Source organism: Scyliorhinus canicula, chromosome 17, assembly GCF_902713615.1.
Source record: "Scyliorhinus canicula chromosome 17, sScyCan1.1, whole genome shotgun sequence".
NCBI classification, from domain to species: domain Eukaryota; kingdom Metazoa; phylum Chordata; class Chondrichthyes; order Carcharhiniformes; family Scyliorhinidae; genus Scyliorhinus; species Scyliorhinus canicula.
Window position 1 is genome coordinate 126,963,067 of NC_052162.1, and position 21,791 is coordinate 126,984,857.

The 21,791-nt window shown below is 47.6% G+C and overlaps 2 protein-coding genes across 4 annotated transcripts; both read right to left on the reverse strand.

Annotated features, from left to right (window-relative positions):
• Positions 1–1,804: 1,804 nt before the first annotated feature.
• On the reverse strand, positions 1,805–10,853 carry LOC119951697 (zinc finger protein 239-like). Of its 3 annotated transcripts, none has more exons than XR_005457658.1 (2): positions 9,948–10,853; positions 1,805–2,430 (listed from the first exon to the last, which is right to left on the reverse strand). XR_005457658.1 is itself a non-coding variant. In XM_038774951.1 (1 exon), exon 1 carries the CDS (start codon positions 10,769–10,771, stop codon positions 10,001–10,003), a length of 771 nt encoding a protein of 256 aa, XP_038630879.1. In that variant the 5' UTR covers positions 10,772–10,853; the 3' UTR covers positions 9,534–10,000. The 3 variants fall into 3 exon arrangements, 1 of the variants encoding a protein (XP_038630879.1); XR_005457659.1 differs by lacking the exon at positions 9,948–10,853 and adding an exon at positions 5,531–6,187; XM_038774951.1 differs by lacking the exon at positions 1,805–2,430 and having other exon boundaries at positions 9,534–10,853.
• A 9,445-nt stretch (positions 10,854–20,298) lies between these two features.
• On the reverse strand, positions 20,299–21,120 carry LOC119951610 (zinc finger protein 239-like; the record flags this gene model as incomplete). Its single annotated transcript, XM_038774791.1, has 3 exons — positions 20,299–20,322; positions 20,561–20,782; positions 20,851–21,120. Coding segments are annotated over 3 exons (516 nt in total), but the record flags the coding sequence as incomplete, so codon positions are not given.
• Positions 21,121–21,791: the final 671 nt, after the last annotated feature.

Consider the following 21,791-nt stretch of genomic DNA (forward strand, 5'->3'; position numbering starts at 1 on the left):
TTTCTGCCACATGGCTAACTGCCTCTCACTGTGGGGACCCCAGGAGATTTTGTCCTCTCGCTTCAAGCTGGGCAAATCTTCCAACTCAGCTTCCCCTCCCACACCAAATTCCAAGACCAATGAAGGAACTTGTTGTTTGCCGACACATGACCAACAATCCGTTTGCTCATTGGCCAATCCCGTCCTTGGGCCACTTTACGAATATCACTCAGAAGCTTTTTATGTTCAAGTGGAAAGGTTTGATGTTCCCATTTGGTCTGATCATCAAACAATTCGAAGGCCAGAATTCTCCAGCTGCTGTAATTCACCTGTCCCGCTGGCAGGGCACCCCCACCCGTGTTTTTTCACATGGTCGGTGGGTTTTATTTCATAAAATCTGACAGAAAAAAAAATTCAGAACTTTGGACAGATGAAGTCTCCATACTTTCCGACAGCGGAAGGCTTCACCTTCATCCAACAGGTTCCATTGGAGGAGCAGGTACGAGGACAAAGGGACCCAAAACCATTTCTTCCTTTTTAGTCAGCAGTAAACAAGGTCAAAGAAAATGGTGGGTCGCGCAGGTCGGCTGGGTTGGGTCGCGAAGGTCGGCCGGGTTGGGTCCCGAAGATTGGCCGTTTGGTAAAAATGGATCCCGGGAAAAAAAGTTTGAAGAACAATGCTCTAAACCCTGGCCCATAACAAATATATCAAAGCCTTAGCAACAGCAACATTTAGCAACAAAAATGTATCAAAGCCTTAGCAACAGCAAGATTAATGCAAGCACCTTATATTTGTAGGATTGGTACATGTGGTGGGGGCACGTAGACATTTAATTAATATGATTAGTAAATCTTAAGTAATGCCCAATGCTTGGATAACAAATCATTTTCTAAGTGATAGTCAGATATTTGAATAAATCAGGAAGCTGCAGCTGAGAATTAGAAACCAATGAGAGTAAATGAGGGATTAGACCATTGATCAGAATTTCATTAAGAATAAGGCTTCATGATTCAAATTTTGTTCTGAACTGATACGTGAAGAAATTCTAAACCATCTATTGATTTTCTAACTCTCTTTATTATGTTTTGATGTATTAATGGATCTAAGTTTTTATTAAGTTTTTTTATTCAACAGAATCAAGGTGAATGTTTAGCAAATAAAGTTGTATTTTTAGATACCTGCATTCAACTGGACCTGTGACATTTATTTGAAGGTAAACTAAGAGGTTGTATCACAGCCTCTTCCCGATGTGAACCTGCTGGTGTTTGAGCAGGTAGGTTGACCGAATGAATCCCTTCCCACACTCGGAGCAGGTGAACGGCCTCTCCTTACTGTGAGTGTGCTGGTGTGACAGCCGGGAGGATGAATCGCTGAATCTCTTCCCACACTCAGAGCAGCTGAATGGCCTCTCCCCAGTGTGAACTCGCTGGTGATTCCGCAGGTGAGATGACTGAGTGAATCCCTTCCCACACTGAGAGCAGGTGAACGGCCTCTCCCCAGTGTGAACGCGCTGGTGTGACCGCAGGCTGGATAAGTGAGCGAATCCTTTCTCACAATGAGAGCAGATGAATGGCCTCTCCCCAGTGTGAACTCGCTGGTGTATCTGCAGGTCGGATAACAGAGCAAATCCCTTCTCACAATGAGAGCAGGTGAATGGCCTCTCCCCAGTGTGAACTCGCTTGTGTCTCTGCAGGTTGGATAACTGAGCGAATCCCTTCCCACACACAGAGCAGGTGAAAGGCTTCTCCCCAGTGTGAACTCGCTGGTGTGTCCGCAGGTTGGATAAGTGAGCGAATCCCTTCTCACACTGAGAGCAGGTGAACGGCCTCTCCCCAGTGTGAACTCGCTGGTGTGTCTGCAGGTTAGATAACCGAATGAATCCCATCTCACACTGAGAGCAGGTGAACGGCCTCTCCCCAGTGTGAACGCGCTGGTGTATCCACAGGTTGGATAAGTAAGCGAATCCCTTCTCACACCGAGAGCAGGTGAACGGCCTCTCCCCAGTGTGACTGCGTCGATGAGCTTCCAGTCGTGATGGGGCTCTGTAGCCCTTCCCACAGTCCCCACATTTCCACGGTTTCTCCATGGTGCAGGTGTCCGTGTGTCTCTCCAGGTTCACCGCCCAGTTGAGGCCTCGTCCACACACAGAACACGTGTACGGTCTCTCCCCGCTGTGAATGGTGCGATGCTTTTTCAGGCTGTGTAACTGGTTAACGCCCTTTCCACAGTCCGCGCTCTGGAACACTCTCACTCGGGTGTGTGTGTCTCGGTGCTTTTCCAGTCACACTGACGTTTAAAGCATTCTGAAGCAGACAGAACAGACAAACATTTCTCCTTCTCGATTTAAAGGCTGATGATATTCCCGTCCCGATGAATTGAGCGACGCTGTCGGATGTTGACGTGAAGTTTGCTTTGAGATTTGTGAATGTAAATCCTCACCTTCTGAGATCCTGTAAAAGGGGTTCACACAATCATCACTGTCAGTACAGGATAGACATTCAGAACAGACAATTCTAGTTTCTATGAACATTCAATCCTCTCTCCTTCCCAAAAGTCATCCAACACTCACTCCACCCAATATATACCCTCACAATTCTTGTTGAGGTACGATTTAATTTGAGCAACAGATCCATGGTCACTGTTTCATGTCCCAGACAGAGAGACCTTAAAATCTTTCTCCATTCTCCATTTATATCTATAGCAAAGTGGCCATAGTCCCAGATGACCATAGTCTGCTTTCCCCTTTGCGGGGAGAGCTGCCTGGTGGTGATTTAATCTGACCATCACCACACCTCAGGCGAGGGGCAAGGTTGAGAAAGTGGGCCTTCATGAATAACCTCAGCCAGTACGGGAATTGAACCCACGCTGTTGGCGTCGCTCTGCATCTCGAACCAACTGTCCAGCCGTCTGAGCTAAACCGGCCCCTGTGTATATAACTGAACTGATAATGAGCAATATACTGAACCCTATGGGGGAGGAGGATGTGAGAAATCTGGAACCGACAGACAATCTAAATGACGGAAGGGGAGGCAAAGTATTTCAAAAGGCGGGTGGGGCCCACGCAGACACGGGGAGAATGTGCAAACTCCACACGGACAGTGACCCGGGGCCGGGATCGAACCCGGGCCTTCGGCACAGTGCTAGCCACTGCGCATGGTGCAGTGGTATTATCTCTGGATCAGTAATCCAGAGATCCAGGATAATGTTCTGGGGAGAACAGCAAATTACTGCAGATGCTGGAATCTGAAACAAAAACAGAAAATACTGGACAATCGCAGCAGGTCTGACAATATCTGTGGGGAGAGAAGGGAGCTAACGTTTCCAGTCTGGATGACTCTTTGTCACAGCAGATGCTTTGTAAATGCTCTGGGGAGCAGGGTTCAAATCCCACCACAGCAGATGGTGCAATTTGAATTCAGTAAAAGTCTGGAATTAAAAGTCTGATGATGGCCATGGAACCATTGCCGATTGTCGTAAAAACCCAACCGGTTCGTTCATGTCATTTAGGGAAGGGAATCTGCCGTCCTTACCTGGTCCGGCCTACATGTGACCCCAGATCCACAGCAATACATAGAAATGTTTTTTTAAAATGTAGTTTATAACAAACATGTATTAAAACTGGTTACCACAAATAAACAGCACGGCAACATACTTCCCAGCAATCAACTACACAGTTTGTACAAATTTTTTCCCTTTTCCACCCCCACCCACCCTGCGATGAACAGCTCCTCAAACACAGTCACAAACATACTCCACCTTTTCTCAAACCCCTCTGCAGAGCCCCTTAACTCATACGTTATCTTCTCCAACTGCTAGAATTCGTACAGGTCACCCAACCAAGCTGCTACCCCCGGCGGCGATGCTGACCACCACTCTAGCAAAATTCGCCGCCATATATCAGGGAGGCGAAGGCCACAACATCGGCCTTCCTCCTCTCCATGAGCTCCGGCTTCTCTGAAACCCCAAATATCGCCACCAAAGGGTCCGGGCACTATCCTCGCTAAGACCGCGAACACTTCCGCCCAGAATCTTCCCAATTTTACACAACCCCAAAACATGTGCGCGTGATTCGCTGGCCCCCGCCCACACCTCTCTCACTCATCTGCTACCCCCTGAAAAAACCCACTCATTCTCGCCCAAGTCATTTGCACCCACCACCTAGAGCTGCATCAGGCTCATCCTTGCACAAGAGGTCCCGTGCCTCATTCCATGCTCCCCAACTGATCTCCTCTCCCAACACATCCCCAAAGGTTCTCTCATAACTAGATTGCTAACGAATCCTTTCTCATTGCACAACACCTAATCCAAGATGGCCTGTTTCCTTGTTGGTTCCTCACCATATTGGTCCACAAAACCATCCCGTGTACACTCCAGAAATTCTTTCCCTATTGTAGTGACGAATTTGCCTCACCCAATCTATATGCAGGTTAAAGTCACCCATAATCACAGATGTTCCTTTATCACATCCATCTCTGATTTCCTGTCTAATGCTATTCCCAACGTTACCAATGCAGTTTGAAAGTCTGTGTACCACACCAACGAATGTATTTCGCCTCTTGGTGTTTCTCAACTCGACCCATACAGTGGTTGCCTCTAAAATGCCCTCTGAATTGGAGGAAGAGGCAATGAAACTGACCAAATGAGCAACAACTGCATCCTTTGAATTAATTTTTTCTCCCTTTTTATAATATAAATTTAGTGTACGCAATCATTGTTTGCCAATTAAGGTGCAATTTAGTGTGGCCAATCCACCTAGCTTCCACATCTATGGGTTGTGGGGGCGAAACCCACGCAAACACGGGGAGAATGTGCAAACTCCACACAGACAGTGACCCAGAAGGGATTGAACCTGGAACCTCGGCGCCGTGAGGCTGCAGTGCTAACCACTAGGCCACCGTGCTGCCCCCGAATTAATATTGAAAAATTATTTTCCTGTCCCCTTAAATGTCAGCCATCTCCTGGGGAAAGCAGCCCTTTAATTGTGGACATTAGGAAAGAGACCATCCTTTGGGGCCTCACGGTAGCATGGTGGTTAGCATCAATGCTTCACAGCTCCAGGGTCCCAGGTTCGATTCCTGGCTGGGTCACTGCCTGTGTGGAGTCTGCACGTCCTCCCCGTGTGTGCGTGGGTTTCCTCCGGGTGCTCCGGTTTCCTCCCACAGTCCAAAGATGTGCGGGTTAGGTGGATTGGCCATGCTAAATTGCCCGTAGTGTAAGGTTAATGGGGGGATTGTTGGGTTATGGGTATACGGGTTACGTGGGTTTAAGTAGGGTGATCATTGTTCGGCACAACATTGAGGGCCGAAGGGCCTGTTCTGTGCTGTACTGTTCTAATTCTAATTCTAATTTAGCCAGACAAATAAATGTGTCAAGCTGAGGGAACAAAGGATGTCAATGTCTTTAAGAGAGAGAGAGACCTGGGCCAAGCTTTGCAGAGTCTGCACCCTCCCTGGATTCACTTCCTTTCCCTTCAGTTGCTGCAAGTCACCAATTGAAGGTGAGAATGAGAAAATAAATGGAAAGGGGGAGAAAAGAAAGTGTTTTACTCACAGATGCTGGAGACAGAAAGAGGTTTCAGTCTGTGTGAATCGCCATTTTCAGACACCGGAAGTCCGCGGTTTGATCTGAACGAAGAGAGTCCTTCGGTTCTCCAATCTTCCCATTGGTCAAAACCTCAGCCGGAAGGTCAGAGGGCGGGCTCTCAGATCCACATGCGCAGTCCCGGGGAAGGGGGAGGTCACTGAGCGGCTTCTCGCTCTGGCCCGAGCCGTCTGCCGGTTGCCTGGAAACCCTGTCTGGAGGAGGTGGGCGGGGAACAAAGGCTGGGGCGGGGCTCCCGTGTCCGCGCCGGGCCTGCGCACTGGAACCCAGACGCGCCACCACGGAGCACAGTGATTCCTATTGGCTGATTCAGGCAGGGTTTTTCTGTGACGTCACAATCCGGAGGTTGGACTAAAACTTCCTCCTCTGCAACATCTGGGAGGGAATCAATGTTTCCCCCTTTCCATTTCTTTCCTCATTCTGGGGGGACATTGGGGACTTGCAGCAACTGAAGGGAAAGGAAGTGAATCCAGTCTGTATATTACACACATTTTCTGTCCAGTAATGTAGGCAGACATCTGTCTGGCAGCCTGCAGGTAGATTTTCAGGTCTCTGTGTCCAGGACTGGAAGCAGTGAGCAGGGATCTGTCAGTCAGCCTGAATCAGCACCTTCAGGAGAATGGGAGGGTGAATATTAGAAAGAGGAGAGTGAGAATGGAGGGAGAGTGTGTGGGATGAAGCTTTTGAGGAATGAGAGGAAATAATGTTCCAGAGAAACTAGAATTGTCGGTTCTGAATTTCTATCCTGTTCTGACAGCGATGACTTTTGTAAACTCCTTTGGGCCAATTCAGTGGCGAGAGACCGTACAAGTGTTCTCTGTGTGCACGAGGCTGGAACTGGTCATTGGACCTGGAGAAACACAAGGACACCACCACCATGGAGAAGCCGTGGAAATGTGGGGATTGTGGGAAGGGACTCAGGGATTGGATTCTGCTGTTTTTGCTGCTGTTAATCACACCCAGGACTGTACCATGTTCATTGTGAGACTTGGTGAAGTGGGAGGGTTGGAGGGTTTCTTTCTGCTGAACTGGCCGGTCTCACAACTTCCAGTGGGCCGATATTCTTTTAAACTGGGAGAGCACATCTCCACTGAAATGATCTGCAAAAGCTGCTGATTTCAATTTATTTCATCCAGGAGATTAAATAGTGTTTTTCCCCCATGGCAGGTAGATCCAAAATAAATACATTTGTCTCTGCTCTGTCGAGTCTGCAGTACGGGCCAGGAAAGGAGAGAATTCCACGGTTAGATCTTTGAAGGTGAACATGTGAATTCCTCACGAGAGACTGATTTTCAGTGAGATTGGCTGATGTTTACTGACGTCACGGTGAGATTTCCATGGACTCTGTCTTGGTCGCACCTGCCATTTATGGTGTAGTGTGTGTTCGAGCTCATTATATGTGTTTATTTACACGTCCCTCTATTCCACAGTGAAGGTTGGAATTTAAGGTAGATAACGTAAAGTGTTTTATCGTTCTGACTTTGTATTGTAAACGTTATTTATGTTTGTTCACAAGCTGCGGAATCCTGTGGTTTTATTTGCCGACTGAGTATCTTCAATCTCAAACTTTAATCGATTTCATCAAAACAGTCTTGGTTCTTAAGGGGTTTGCCCAAGAATCATAATATATATACGTATACTGAACCACTACACAAATCTATTAGAACATAGAACAGTACAGCACAGAACAGGCCCTTCGGCCCTCAATGTTGTGCCGAGCCATGATCACCCTACTCAAACCCACGTATCCACCCTATACCCGTAACCCAACAACCTCCCCCATTAACCTTAATTCTATTAGGACACTACGGGTAATTTAGCATGGCCAATCCACCTAACCCGCACATCTTTGGACTGTGGGAGGAAACCGGAGCACCCGGAGGAAACCCACGCACACAGGGGGAGGACGTGCAGACTCCACACAGACAGTGACCCAGCCGGGTCGCTATTGCTTAGTGATATGGGGAGATGCGCAGCGATTGGTCATGCCATAGAATCCCAACAGTGCAGAAGACGGCCATTTGGCTCATCAAGTCTGCACCATCCCTCCGAAAGACCACCCTACCTCGGCCCAATCCCTCACCTATCCCAGTAACCCCACCTGATCGTTCAACACTGAGCGGCAACTTAGCATGACCAATCCAACTTAACCTGCACACCTTTGGACAGTGGGAGGAAACCGGAGCACCCGGAGGAAACCCACACAGACACGGGAAGAATGTACAAACCCAACAGTCACCCGAGGTCGGAACTGAACCCAGAGCCTCTCCCTCTTTGAGGCAACAGTGCTAACCACCATGTCACCCTATTGCTCCATGTCCTGGAACTCGCTGCCTACGAGGGTGGTGGAACTGGGGTCACGGGGATAAGTCGGGGGATTGGGCCGAGGTCAGGTGCTCTTTCAGAGTGTCGGTGCAGCCCCACTGGGCCGAATGGCCTCCTTCTGCCATTCCATGGGTGAATACGTCCTGCCGTGCATCAAGAAGGCGGCTCACCTCCGCTCGGGAAATCAGGGATGGGCAATAAATGCTGGCCTTGCCAGCGATGCTCCAATCCCATGAAAGGATTAATTTGAAAAGCCTTTGTTTCTGACATTGCACCCGTGACAAAGGAGGGCAACAAATGCACCACCCTGTCCCACTTTGGAACTCAAACATGACTATGACCTGGTCATCTCTTCCTGAACCTGACTGGCTTTCCTCTCCTGCCTCTCGCTCTCCTTGGAGATGCTCGGGCCACAAAGGAGAACATTACCATCCCGGAAGGGGCTGTTAATGTTTGAAGAGAAGTCTGAACAGCCAGCAATTCAGTGAATGACCTACGTCATAGAATGTCATGTTGCTCAACAAAAACACACCTTTATTGTATATATAAACTGAAAGTTAGCTCTCTTACCTCATCACTCGAGTTTATATCTTTATTCGGTGACTCGTTTACGCTTTACTCCCTTCCCAAGAGATTCCTTATCTCACAAAAGCTTCTAAAGCTTATTCGCTTTCTTTAGGGACCAACCTGAAGATATGCCACAGCCCTCTGGAATTCACTTTATTTTCTCCCCAATTTTTCAGTTGGGATATTCAACTTTAAGTGATCTTTTGCTTGTGAAGGTTCCACTTCCTTCTTGATCGGACTTTGGACAGACCTTCTGCTTTTTCTCAGTCAGTTTCCACAGCTTCTTCACAGCTCTTTCCAAGCTGACTGCTTTCTGCCACATGGCTAACTGCCTCTCACTGTGGGGACCCCAGGAGATTTCGTCCTCTCGCTTCAAGCTGGGCAAATCTTCCAACTCAGCTTCCCCTCCCACACCAAATTCCAAGACCAATGAAGGAACTTGTTGTTTGCCGACACATGACCAACAATCCGTTTGCTCATTGGCCAATCCCGTCCTTGGGCCACTTTACGAATATCACTCAGAAGATTTTTATGTTCAAGTGGAAAGGTTTGATGTTCCCATTTGGTCTGATCATCAAACAATTCGAAGGCCAGAATTCTCCAGCTGCTGTAATTCACCTGTCCCGCTGGCAGGGCACCCCCACCCGTGTTTTTTCACAAGGTCGGTGGGTTTTATTTCATAAAATCTGACAGAAAAAAAAATTCAGAACTTTGGACAGATGGAGTCTCCATACTTTCCGACAGCGGAAGGCTTCACCTTCATCCAACAGGTTCCATTGGAGGAGCAGGTACGAGGACAAAGGGACCCAAAACCATTTCTTCCTTTTTAGTCAGTAGTAAACAAGGTCAAAGAAAATGGTGGGTCGCGCAGGTCGGCTGGGTTGGGTCGCGAAGGTCGGCCGGGTTGGGTCCCGAAGATTGGCCGTTTGGTAAAAATGGATCCCGGGAAAAAAAGTTTGAAGAACAATGCTCTAAACCCTGGCCCATAACAAATATATCAAAGCCTTAGCAACAGCAACATTTAGCAACAAAAATGTATCAAAGCCTTAGCAACAGCAAGATTAATGCAAGCACCTTATATTTGTAGGATTGGTACATGTAGCGGGGGCACATAGACATTTAATTAATATGATGGACATTAAGAAATCTTAAGTAATGACCAATGCTTGGATAACAAATCATTTTCTAAGTGATAGTCAGATATTTGAATAAATCAGGAAGCTGCAGCTGAGAATTAGAAACCAATGAGAGTAAATGAGGGATTAGACCATTGATCAGAATTTCATTAAGAATAAGGCTTCATGATTCAAATTTTGTTCTGAACTGATACGTGAAGAAATTCTAAACCATCTATTGATTTTCTAACTCTCTTTATTATGTTTTGATGTATTAATGGATCTAAGTTTTTATTAAGTTTTTTTATTTAACAGAATCAAGGTGAATGTTTAGCAAATAAAGTTGTATTTTTAGATACCTGCATTCAACTGGACCTGTGACATTTATTTGAAGGTAAAATAAGAGGTTGTATCACAGCCTCTTCCCGATGTGAACCTGCTGGTGTTTGAGCAGGTAGGTTGACCGAATGAATCCCTTCCCACACTCGGAGCAGGTGAACGGCCTCTCCTTACTGTGAGTGTGCTGGTGTGACAGCCGGGAGGATGAATCGCTGAATCTCTTCCCACACTCAGAGCAGCTGAATGGCCTCTCCCCAGTGTGAACTCGCTGGTGATTCCGCAGGTGAGATGACTGAGTGAATCCCTTCCCACACTGAGAGCAGGTGAACGGCCTCTCCCCAGTGTGAACGCGCTGGTGTGACCGCAGGCTGGATAAGTGAGCGAATCCTTTCTCACAATGAGAGCAGATGAATGGCCTCTCCCCAGTGTGAACTCGCTGGTGTATCTGCAGGTCGGATAACAGAGCAAATCCCTTCCCACACACAGAGCAGGTGAAAGGCTTCTCCCCAGTGTGAACCCGTTTGTGTCTCTGCAGGTTGGATAACTGAGCGAATCCCTTCCCACACACAGAGCAGGTGAAAGGCTTCTCCCCAGTGTGAACTCGCTGGTGTGTCTGCAGGTTAGATAACCGAATGAATCCCATCTCACACTGAGAGCAGGTGAACGGCCTCTCCCCAGTGTGAACGCGCTGGTGTATCCACAGGTTGGATAAGTAAGCGAATCCCTTCTCACACCGAGAGCAGGTGAAGGGCCTCTCCCCAGTGTGACTGCGTCGATGAGCTTCCAGTCGTGATGGGGCTCGGTAGCCCTTCCCACAGTCCCCACATTTCCACGGTTTCTCCATGGTGCAGGTGTCCGTGTGTCTCTCCAGGTTCACCGCCCAGTTGAGGCCTCGTCCACACACAGAACACGTGTACGGTCTCTCCCTGCTGTGAATGGTGTGATGTTTTTTCAGGCTGTGTAACTGGCTAGAGCTCTTTCCACAGTCAGTGCTCTGGAACACTCTCACTCGGGTGTGTGTGTCTCGGTGCTTTTCCAGTCACACTGACGTTTAAAGCATTCTGAAGCAGACAGAACAGACAAACATTTCTCCTTCTCGATTTAAAGGCTGATGATATTCCCGTCCCGATGAATTGAGCGACGCTGTCGGATGTTGACGTGAAGTTTGCTTTGAGATTTGTGAATGTAAATCCTCACCTTCAGAGATCCTGTAAAAGGGGTTTACACAATCATCACTGTCAGTACAGGATAGACATTCAGAACAGACAATTCTAGTTTCTATGAACATTCAATCCTCTCTCCTTCCCAAAAGTCATCCAACACTCACTCCACCCAATATATACCCTCACAATTCTTGTTGAGGTACGATTTAATTTGAGCAACAGATCCATGGTCACTGTTTCATGTCCCAGACAGAGAGACCTTAAAATCTTTCTCCATTCTCCATTTATATCTATAGCAAAGTGGCCATTGTCCCAGATGACCATAGTCTGCTTTCCCCTTTGCGGGGAGAGCTGCCTGGTGGTGATTTAATCTGACCATCACCACACCTCAGGCGAGGGGCAAGGTTGAGAAAGTGGGCCTTCATGAATAACCTCAGCCAGTACGGGAATTGAACCCACGCTGTTGGCGTCGCTCTGCATCTCGAACCAACTGTTCAGCCGTCTGAGCTAAACCGGCCCCTGTGTATATAACTGAACTGATAATGAGCAATATACTGAACCCTATGGGGGAGGAGGATGTGAGAAATCTGGAACCGACAGACAATCTAAATGACGGAAGGGGAGGCAAAGTATTTCAAAAGGCGGGTGGGGCCCACGCAGACACGGGGAGAATGTGCAAACTCCACACAGACAGTGACCCGGGGCCGGGATCGAACCCGGTCCTTCGGCACAGTGCTAGCCACTGCACATGGTGCAGTGGTATTATCTCTGGATCAGTAATCCAGAGATCCAGGATAATGTTCTGGGGATAACAGCAAATTACTGCAGATGCTGGAATCTGAAACAAAAACAGAAAATACTGGACAATCGCAGCAGGTCTGACAATATCTGTGGGGAGAGAAGGGAGCTAACGTTTCCAGTCTGGATGACTCTTTGTCACAGCAGATGCTTTGTAAATGCTCTGGGGAGCAGGGTTCAAATCCCACCACAGCAGATGGTGCAATTTGAATTCAGTAAAAGTCTGGAATTAAAAGTCTGATGATGGCCATGGAACCATTGCCGATTGTCGTAAAAACCCAACCGGTTCGTTCATGTCATTTAGGGAAGGGAATCTGCCATGTTCACCTGGTCCGGCCTACATGTGACCCCAGATCCACAGCAATACATAGAACATAGAACAGTACAGCACAGAACAGGCCCTTCGGCCCTCAATGTTGTGCCGAGCCATGATCACCCTACTCAAACCCACGTATCCACCCTATACCCGTAACCCAACAACCCCCCCTTAACCTTACTATTATTAGTAACATAGAAATGTTTTTTTAAAATGTAGTTTATAACAAACATGTATTAAAACTGGTTACCACAAATAAACAGCCCGGCAACATACTTCCCAGCAATCAACTACACAGTTTGTACAAATTTTTTCCCTTTTCCACCCCCACCCACCCTGCGATGAACAGCTCCTCAAACACAGTCACAAACATACTCCACCTTTTCTCAAACCCCTCTGCAGAGCCCCTTAACTCATACGTTATCTTCTCCAACTGCTAGAATTCGTACAGGTCACCCAACCAAGCTGCTACCCCCGGCGGCGATGCTGACCACCACTCTAGCAAAATTCGCCGCCATATATCAGGGAGGCGAAGGCCACAACATCGGCCTTCCTCCTCTCCATGAGCTCCGGCTTCTCTGAAACCCCAAATATCGCCACCAAAGGGTCCGGGCACTATCCTCGCTAAGACCGCGAACACTTCCGCCCAGAATCTTCCCAATTTTACACAACCCCAAAACATGTGCGCGTGATTCGCTGGCCCCCGCCCACACCTCTCTCACTCATCTGCTACCCCCTGAAAAAACCCACTCATTCTCGCCCAAGTCATTTGCACCCACCACCTAGAGCTGCATCAGGCTCATCCTTGCACAAGAGGTCCCGTGCCTCATTCCATGCTCCCCAACTGATCTCCTCTCCCAACACATCCCCAAAGGTTCTCTCATAACTAGATTGCTAACGAATCCTTTCTCATTGCACAACACCTAATCCAAGATGGCCTGTTTCCTTGTTGGTTCCTCACCATATTGGTCCACAAAACCATCCCGTGTACACTCCAGAAATTCTTTCCCTATTGTAGTGACGAATTTGCCTCACCCAATCTATATGCAGGTTAAAGTCACCCATAATCACAGATGTTCCTTTATCACATCCATCTCTGATTTCCTGTCTAATGCTATTCCCAACGTTACCAATGCAGTTTGAAAGTCTGTGTACCACACCAACGAATGTATTTCGCCTCTTGGTGTTTCTCAACTCGACCCATACAGTGGTTGCCTCTAAAATGCCCTCTGAATTGGAGGAAGAGGCAATGAAACTGACCAAATGAGCAACAACTGCATCCTTTGAATTAATTTTTTCTCCCTTTTTATAATATAAATTTAGTGTACGCAATCATTGTTTGCCAATTAAGGTGCAATTTAGTGTGGCCAATCCACCTAGCTTCCACATCTATGGGTTGTGGGGGCGAAACCCACGCAAACACGGGGAGAATGTGCAAACTCCACACAGACAGTGACCCAGAGCCGGGATTGAACCTGGGACCTCGGCGCCGTGAGGCTGCAGTGCTAACCACAGAACCACCGTGCTGCCCCCGAATTAATATTGAAAAATTATTTTCCTGTCCCCTTAAATGTCAGCCATCTCCTGGGGAAAGCAGCCCTTTAATTGTGAACATTAGGTCAGAGACCATCCTTTTAGCCAGACAAATAAATGTGTCAAGCTGAGGGAACAAAGGATGTCAACGTCTTTAAGAGAGAGAGAGAGAGAGACCTGGGCCAACCTTTCCCGAGTCTGCACCCTCCCTGGATTCACTTCCTTTCCCTTCAGTTGCTGCAAGTGACCAATTGAAGGTGAGAATGAGAAAAGAAATGGAAAGGGGGAGAAAAGAAAGTGTTTTACTCACAGATGCTGGAGACAGGAAGAGGTTTCAGTCTGTGTGAAGCGCCATTTTCAGACACCGGAAGTCCGCGGTTTGATCTGAACGAAGAGAGTCCTTCGGTTCTCCAATCTTCCCATTGGTCAACACCTCAGCCGGAAGGTCAGGGGGCGGGCTCTCAGACCCACATGCGCAGTCCCGGGGAAGGGGGAGGTCACTGAGCGGCTTCTCGCTCTAGCCGGAGCCGTAAGCCGGTTGCCTGGAAACCTTGTCTGGAGGAGGTGGGCGGGGAACAAAGGCTCGGGCGGGGCTCCCGTGTTCGCGCCGAGCCTGCGCACTGGAACCCAGACGCGCCACCACGGAGCAGAGTGATTCCTATTGGCTGATTCAGGCAGGGTTTTTCTGTGACGTCACAATGAGGAGGTTGGACTAAAACTTCCTCCTCTGCAACATCTGGGAGGGAATCAATGTTTCCCCCTTTCCATTTCTTTCCTCATTCTGGGGGGACATTGGGGACTTGCAGCAACTGAAGAGAAAGGAAGTGAATCCAGTCTGTATATTACACACATTTTCTGTCCAGTCATGTAGGCAGACATCTGTCTGGCAGCCTGCAGGTAGATTTTCAGGTCTCTGTGTCCAGGACTGGAAGCAGTGAGCAGGGATCTGTCAATCAGCCTGAATCAGCACCTTCAGGAGAATTGGGAGGGTGAATCTTAGAAAGAGGAGAGTGAGAATGGAGGGAGAGTGTGTGGGATGAAGCTTTTGAGGAATGAGAGGAAATAATGTTCCAGAGAAACTAGAATTGTCGGTTCTGAATTTCTATCCTGTTCTGACAGCGATGACTTTTGTAAACTCCTTTGGGCCAATTCAGTGGCGAGAGACCGTACAAGTGTTCTCTGTGTGCACGAGGCTGGAACTGGTCATTGGACCTGGAGAAACACAAGGACACCACCACCATGGAGAAGCCGTGGAAATGTGGGGATTGTGGGAAGGGACTCAGGGATTGGATTCTGCTGTTTTTGCTGCTGTTAATCACACCCAGGACTGTACCATGTTCATTGTGAGACTTGGTGAAGTGGGAGGGTTGGAGGGTTTCTTTCTGCTGAACTGGCCGGTCTCACAACTTCCAGTGGGCCGATATTCTTTTAAACTGGGAGAGCACATCTCCACTGAAATGATCTGCAAAAGCTGCTGATTTCAATTTATTTCATCCAGGATATTAAATAGTGTTTTTCCCCCACGGCAGGTAGATCCAAAATAAATACATTTGTCTCTGCTCTGTCGAGTCTGCAGTACGGGCCAGGGAAGGAGAGAATTCCACGGTTAGATCTTTGAAGGTGAACACGTGAATTCCTCACGAGAGACTGATTTTCAGTGAGATTGGCTGATGTTTACTGACGTCACGGTGAGATTTCCATGGACTCTGTCTTGGTCGCACCTGCCATTTATGGTGTAGTGTGTGTTCGAGCTCATTATATGTGTTTATTTACACGTCCCTCTATTCCACAGTGAAGGTTGGAATTTAAGGTAGATAACGTAAAGTGTTTTATCGTTCTGACTTTGTATTGTAAACGTTATTTATGTTTGTTCACAAGCTGCGGAATCCTGTGGTTTTATTTGCCGACTGAGTGTTTTCAATCTCAAAATTTTATCGATTTCATCAAAACATTCTTGGTTCTTAAGGGGTTTGCCCAAGAATCATAATATATATACGTATACTGAACCACTACACAAATCTATTGCTTAGTGATATGGGGGGATGCGCAGCGATTGGTCATGCCATAGAATCCCTACAGTGCAGAAGACGGCCATTCGGCTCATCAAGTCTGCGCCGTCCCTCCGAAAGACCACCCTCCCTCGGCCCAATCCCTCACCTATCCCAGTAACCCCACCTGATCGTTCAACACTGAGCGGCAACTTAGCATGACCAATCCAACTTAACCTGCACATCTTTGGACAGTGGGAAGAAACCGGAGCACCTAGAGGAAACCCACACAGACACGGGAAGAATGTACAAACCCCACAGTCACCCGAGGCCGAAATCGAACCCAGAACCTCTCCCTCTTTGAGGCAACAGTGCTAACCACTATGTCACCCTATTGCTCCATGTCCTGGAACTCGCTGCCTCCGAGGGTGGTGGAAGTGGTGTTACGGGGATAGGCTGGGGGATTGGGCCGAGGTCAGGTGCTCTTTCAGAGTGTCGGTGCAGCCCCACTGGGCCGAATGGCCTCCTTCTGCCATTCCATGGGTGAATACGTCCTGCCGCGCACCAAGAAGGTGGCTCACCTCCGCTCGGGAAATCAGGGATGGGCAATAAATGCTGACCTTGCCAGCGATGCTCCAATCCCGTGAAAGGATTAATTTGAAAAGCCTTTGTTTCTAACATTGCATCCGTGACAAAGGAGGGCAACAAATGCACCACCCTGTCCCACTTTGGAACTCAAACATGTCTATGGCCTGGTCATCTCTTCCTGAACCTGACTGGCTTTCCTCTCCTGCCTCTCGCTCTCCTTGGAGATGCTCGGGCCACAAAGGAGAACATTACCATCCCGGAAGGGGCTGTTAATGTTTGAAGAGAAGTCTGAACAGCCAGCAATTCAGTAAATGACCTACGTCATAGAATGTCATGTTGCTCAACAAAAACACACCTTTATTGTATATATAAACTGAAAGTTAGCTCTCTTACCTCATCACTCGAGTTTATATCTTTATTCGGTGACTCCTTTACGCTTTACTCCCTTCCCAAGAGATTCCTTATCTCACAAAAGCTTCTAAAGCTTATTCGCTTTCTCTAGGGACCAACCTGAAGATATGTCACAGCCCTCTGGAATTCACTTTATTTTCTCCCCAATTTTTCAGTTGGGATATTCAACTTTAAGTGATCTTTTGCTTGTGAAGGTTCCACTTCCTTCTTGATCTGACTTTGGACAGACCTTCTGCTTTTTCTCAGTCAGTTCCCACAGCTTCTTCACAGCTCTTTCCAAGCTGACTGCTTTCTGTCACATGGCTAACTGCCTCTCACTGTAGGGACCCCAGGAGATTTCTTCCTCTCGCTTCAAGCTGGGCAAATCTTCCAGCTCAGCTTCCCCTCCCACACCAAATTCCAAGACCAATGAAGGAACTTGTTGTTTGCCGACACATGACCAACAATCCGTTTGCTCATTGGCCAATCCCGTCCTTGGGCCACTTTACGAATATCACTCAGAAGCTTTTTATGTTCAAGTGGAAAGGTTTGATGTTCCCATTTGGTCTGATCATCAAACAATTCGAAGGCCAGAATTCTCCAGCTGCTGTAATTCACCTGTCCCGCTGGCAGGGCACCCCCGCCCGCAGGTTACCCCACGGCGTGGGGGGGGGGGGGGGGGCTTCAATGGGAAATCCCAGTGACAGGCGGCAGGAACAGAGAATCTCACCACCCAGCGAACGGCACACTGCCGAGAAACACACGGCCGGGGGAACGGGGAATCCATCCCGAAATGTCCCAATTTTTCCTTATCCCATTCAGAATGAATTTCATTAGCTTCCTTGTGACTGATGTTGACAGCTTATCCAATTTTGGAATTTACTTTTTCTTTCTAATACTAACTCTTTTCTATGTCTCTGAATCTCCCACGTGTCATGGACAGGAAGTTGGGGGGGGGGGGTCTTTCTCCTGTTAAAAACGGTGGGGTATTTTTCTCCAACCCTTCACTTTAGACATGTTCAAATCCTCAATCAATAACTTGCACAACAAACTCGGGGGATGGTGAAATAAAGTGGTTGCTTCATTTTTACACTAACACGTGTGCAAGAGGGGTTTTGCGATGGCTGCCCCCTTCCACACGCACACAATAAATGGAGGGGGGGCTGAGTGAAAAGGAAGCGTGATCAGGGCTCGAGGTTCCCGCCTGCACTCGCCCCACTAGTGTCAGTGGGAGTGTGTCAACTTGATCCTTGCCTGAGGTTAAATCACCAGCAGTCAGCTCCCCCCACCCGCCCCTTAAAGGGGATATGCCTTTGGTCATCTGGGACTATGTTGACTTTACCATTTACCTAGCTGGGGGAATGAGCCTAGGTAGAGTGCTTGAGGGAAATGGGACTGACTGGTTTGCTCCAGCATGGGATCAATGGGTTGAATGGCCTCCCTCTCTTCCCGAATGACTCTATGGTCTGAAGAGAACAATTTCAGTTGCTCCAGTCTCTCCAACGAACTGAAGTCCCTCATTCCTGGTGCCGTTCTCGTAAATCTCCTCAGCCCCCCTCACTGAGTCCAGCAGAGAGAAACCCTCTGACCCTCCCACTTCACCAAGTGTCAGAATGAACATGGTTCAGTCCTGGGTGTGATTAACAGCAGCAATAACAGCAGAGTCCAACCACTGTCATCACTCATGAACTCGCTGGTAGCTGCGCAGGGTGGATAACAGGGAAAACCCTTCCCACACACACAGCAGATAAATGGCCAGATATTAACCGATTTATTGGTGCCTTTAAGAATTGATGCAGTACATTTCTTAATTCAGAGCACAGACAGTGAATGGAATATCTACAAGGCTAATGTGCAAAGATAGTCATTATTTCAGATAATAAATAAGAACTGCTACGCAGGAATCTAACATTGTTTCATGAAAAGTTGCATAAAAGCCCCTTGTAAATAATAAACCATTGTTCCTCAACACAATCTGTAATGAAAATGTATCACAGCTTCAGCAACATTTAGTAATAAAAATGTGACATGTGAGAGTACCTTTAAGAAATGGTGTTTATCAGTGATGTCAGAGTGTGGGTGGAGCTGCCTGTCTGCTTTGACTTTCACTTTGGGCTTGCAGCTACAGGGTGTGTTTACTTACCTTTTAGATTTGGAGAAGCTGCAGTCACAGCAAGATGTGTCGGAATGTCTGCAAGCTCATGAATGTCATTTGGTGATTTCAAACTGGTAACTGTTCTCAGCAGTGACATTCAACCTGATGTCTTTCTGTAAAAAGGGTTCTTTTTGTCTTATGGATGTTGCAAGGAAAGATTAACTAAGAGAGTACTGTATTCTTTGGGGGATTTATTGGTGTTGATCGTTGTTCAGATGTTTACTGTGGGTTTATAAAGTGTGAACTGGTTTCATAAATAAATTGTAGAGTGGGCCCGTGTGCTCCCCATAGCCATAGCCAGAATCTATTAAAAGGTCGTGGGTCAGGTGAACTCCATGATACACTTTGGGGTTCTCTAAACCAGGCATTGTCAAACTCAGGGTGCCACCCGGTGGGTACCGGGAGGGCGGTGGAGCAGTCTGTCGCGGCGCTCCAGATTGCGCAAATCTGCGTGCAACAGCTGCAGCAGCCGGCTGTTAATAACGCAGGCTGCAAGCTGCCTTCAAAATGGCCACAAACGTGTAAAAGAAATGTCGCAGTTTCTTGTTTTACAAGTTCGGGGGAGTATATTCATTTATTTATTTACTTTTTTCATTTAATTTTTTATTTTTTTCATTTATTAATTTTTTCACAAGGTCGGTGGGTTTTATTTCATAAAATCTGACAGAAAAAAAAAATGCAGAACTTTGGACAGATGGAGTCTCCATACTTTCCGACAGCGGAAGGCTTCACCTTCATCCAACAGGTTCCATTGGAGGAGCAGGTACGAGGGCCAAAGGGACCCAAAACCATTTCTTCCTTTTTTGTCAGCAGCAAACAAGGTCAGAGAAAATGGTGGGTCACAAAGGTCGGCCGGGTTGGGTCCTGAAGGCCGGCCGGGGTGGGTCGCGAAGGCCGGCCGGGGTGGGTCCGAAGGTTGGCCGGTTGGTAAAAATGGGTCCCAGGAAAAAAAGTTTGAAGAGCACTGCTCTCAACCCTGGCCCATAACAAATATATCAAGCCTTAGCAACAGCAACATTTAGCAACAAAAATGTATCAAAGCTTTACCACAGCAAGGTTAATGCAAGCACCTTATATTTATAGGATTGGTACATGTGGTGTGGGGCACGTAGACAATTTAATTATTGATGGAAATAGTAAATGTTAAGTAATGCCCAATGCTTGGATAACAAATCATTTTCTAAGTGATAGACAGATATTTGAATAAATCAGGAAGCTTCAGCTGAGAATTAGAACCAATGAGAGTAAATGAGGGATTAGACCATTGATCAGAATTTCATTAAGAATAAGGCTTCATGATTTCAAACTTTATTCTGCAGAAATTCTGAACAATGTATTGATTTTCTAACTCTCTTTATTATGTTTTGATGTATTATTGGTTTTTATTAAGTTTTTTTATTTATAGAATCAAGGTGAATGTTTAGCAAATAAAGTGTATTTTTAGACACCTGCAATCAACTGGACCTGTGACATTATTTGAAGATAAAAATGAGAGATCGTATCACAGCCTCTTCCCGATGTGAACTTGCTGTGTTTGAGCAGGTAGGTTGACCGAGTGAATCCCTTCCCACACTCGGAGCAGGTGAACGGCCTCTCCTTACTGTGAGTGCGCTGGTGTGACAGCCGGGAGGATGAATTGCTGAATCCCTTCCCACACTGAGAGCAGGTGATGGCTTCTCCCAGTGTGAACTCGTTGGTGTACCTGCAGGTGAGATGACCGAGTGAATCCCTTCCCACACTGAGAGCAGGTGAACGGCCTCTCCCCAGTGTGAACTCGCTGGTGTGTCCGCAGGGTGGATAAGTCCATGAATCCCTTCCCACACTGAGAGCAGGTGAACGGCCTCTCACCAGTGTGAACTCGCTGGTGTGTCTGCAGGTTGCATAACCGAGTGAATCCCTTCCCACACTGAGAGCAGGTGAATGGCTTCTCCCCCAGTGTGAAGTCGCTGGTGTGTCCGCAGGTTGGATAACCGAGTGAATCCCTTCCCACACTGAGAGCAGAGTGAATGGCTTCTCCCCAGTGTGAACTCGCTGGTGTGTCCGCAGGTTGGATAACCGAGCGAATCTTTTCCCACACTGAGAGCAGGTGAACGGCCTCTCCCCTGTGTGAACCCGCTGGTGTTTCTGCAGGCTGGATAACAGAGCGAATCCATTCCCACACTGAGAGCAGGTGAACGGCCTCTCCCCAGTGTGAACGCGCTGGTGTACCCACAGGTTGGATAATTGAGCAAATCCCTTCTCACACCGGGAGCAGGTGAATGGCCTCTCCCAGTGTGACTGCGTCGATGAGCTTCCAGTCGTGATGGGGCTATGAATCCCTTTCCACAGTCCCCACATTTCCACGGTTTCTCCATGGTGCGGGTGTCCGTGTGTCTCTCCAGGTTCACCGCCCAGTTGAGGCCTTGTCCACACACAGAACACGTGTACGGTCTCTCCCCGCTGTGAATGGTGTGATGTTTTTTTCAGGCTGTGTAACTGGTTAAAGCTCTTTCCACAGTCAGTGCTCTGGACACTCTCACTCGGATGTGTGTGACTCGATGCTTTTCCAGTCACACTGATGTTTAAAGCATTCTGAAGCAGACAGAACAGACAAACATTTCTCTTTTTAGATTTAAAGGCCGATGATATTCCAGTCCCGATGATTTGAGCGACGCTGTCGGATGTTGACGTGAAGTTGCTTTGAGATTTCGGTCTGTAAATCCTCACCTTCTGAGATCCTGTAAAAGGGGTTCACACAATCATCACTGTCAGTACATTCAGTACATTCAGAACAGACAATTCTAGTTTCTCTGGAACATTCTTTCCTCTCTCATTCCCCAAAAGCTGTAAATCTCCATCCCACACACTCTCACTCCATTCTCACTTTAGTTCTAGTTTCTATGAACATTCAATCCTCTCTCCTTCCCAAAAGTCATCCAACACTCACTCCACCC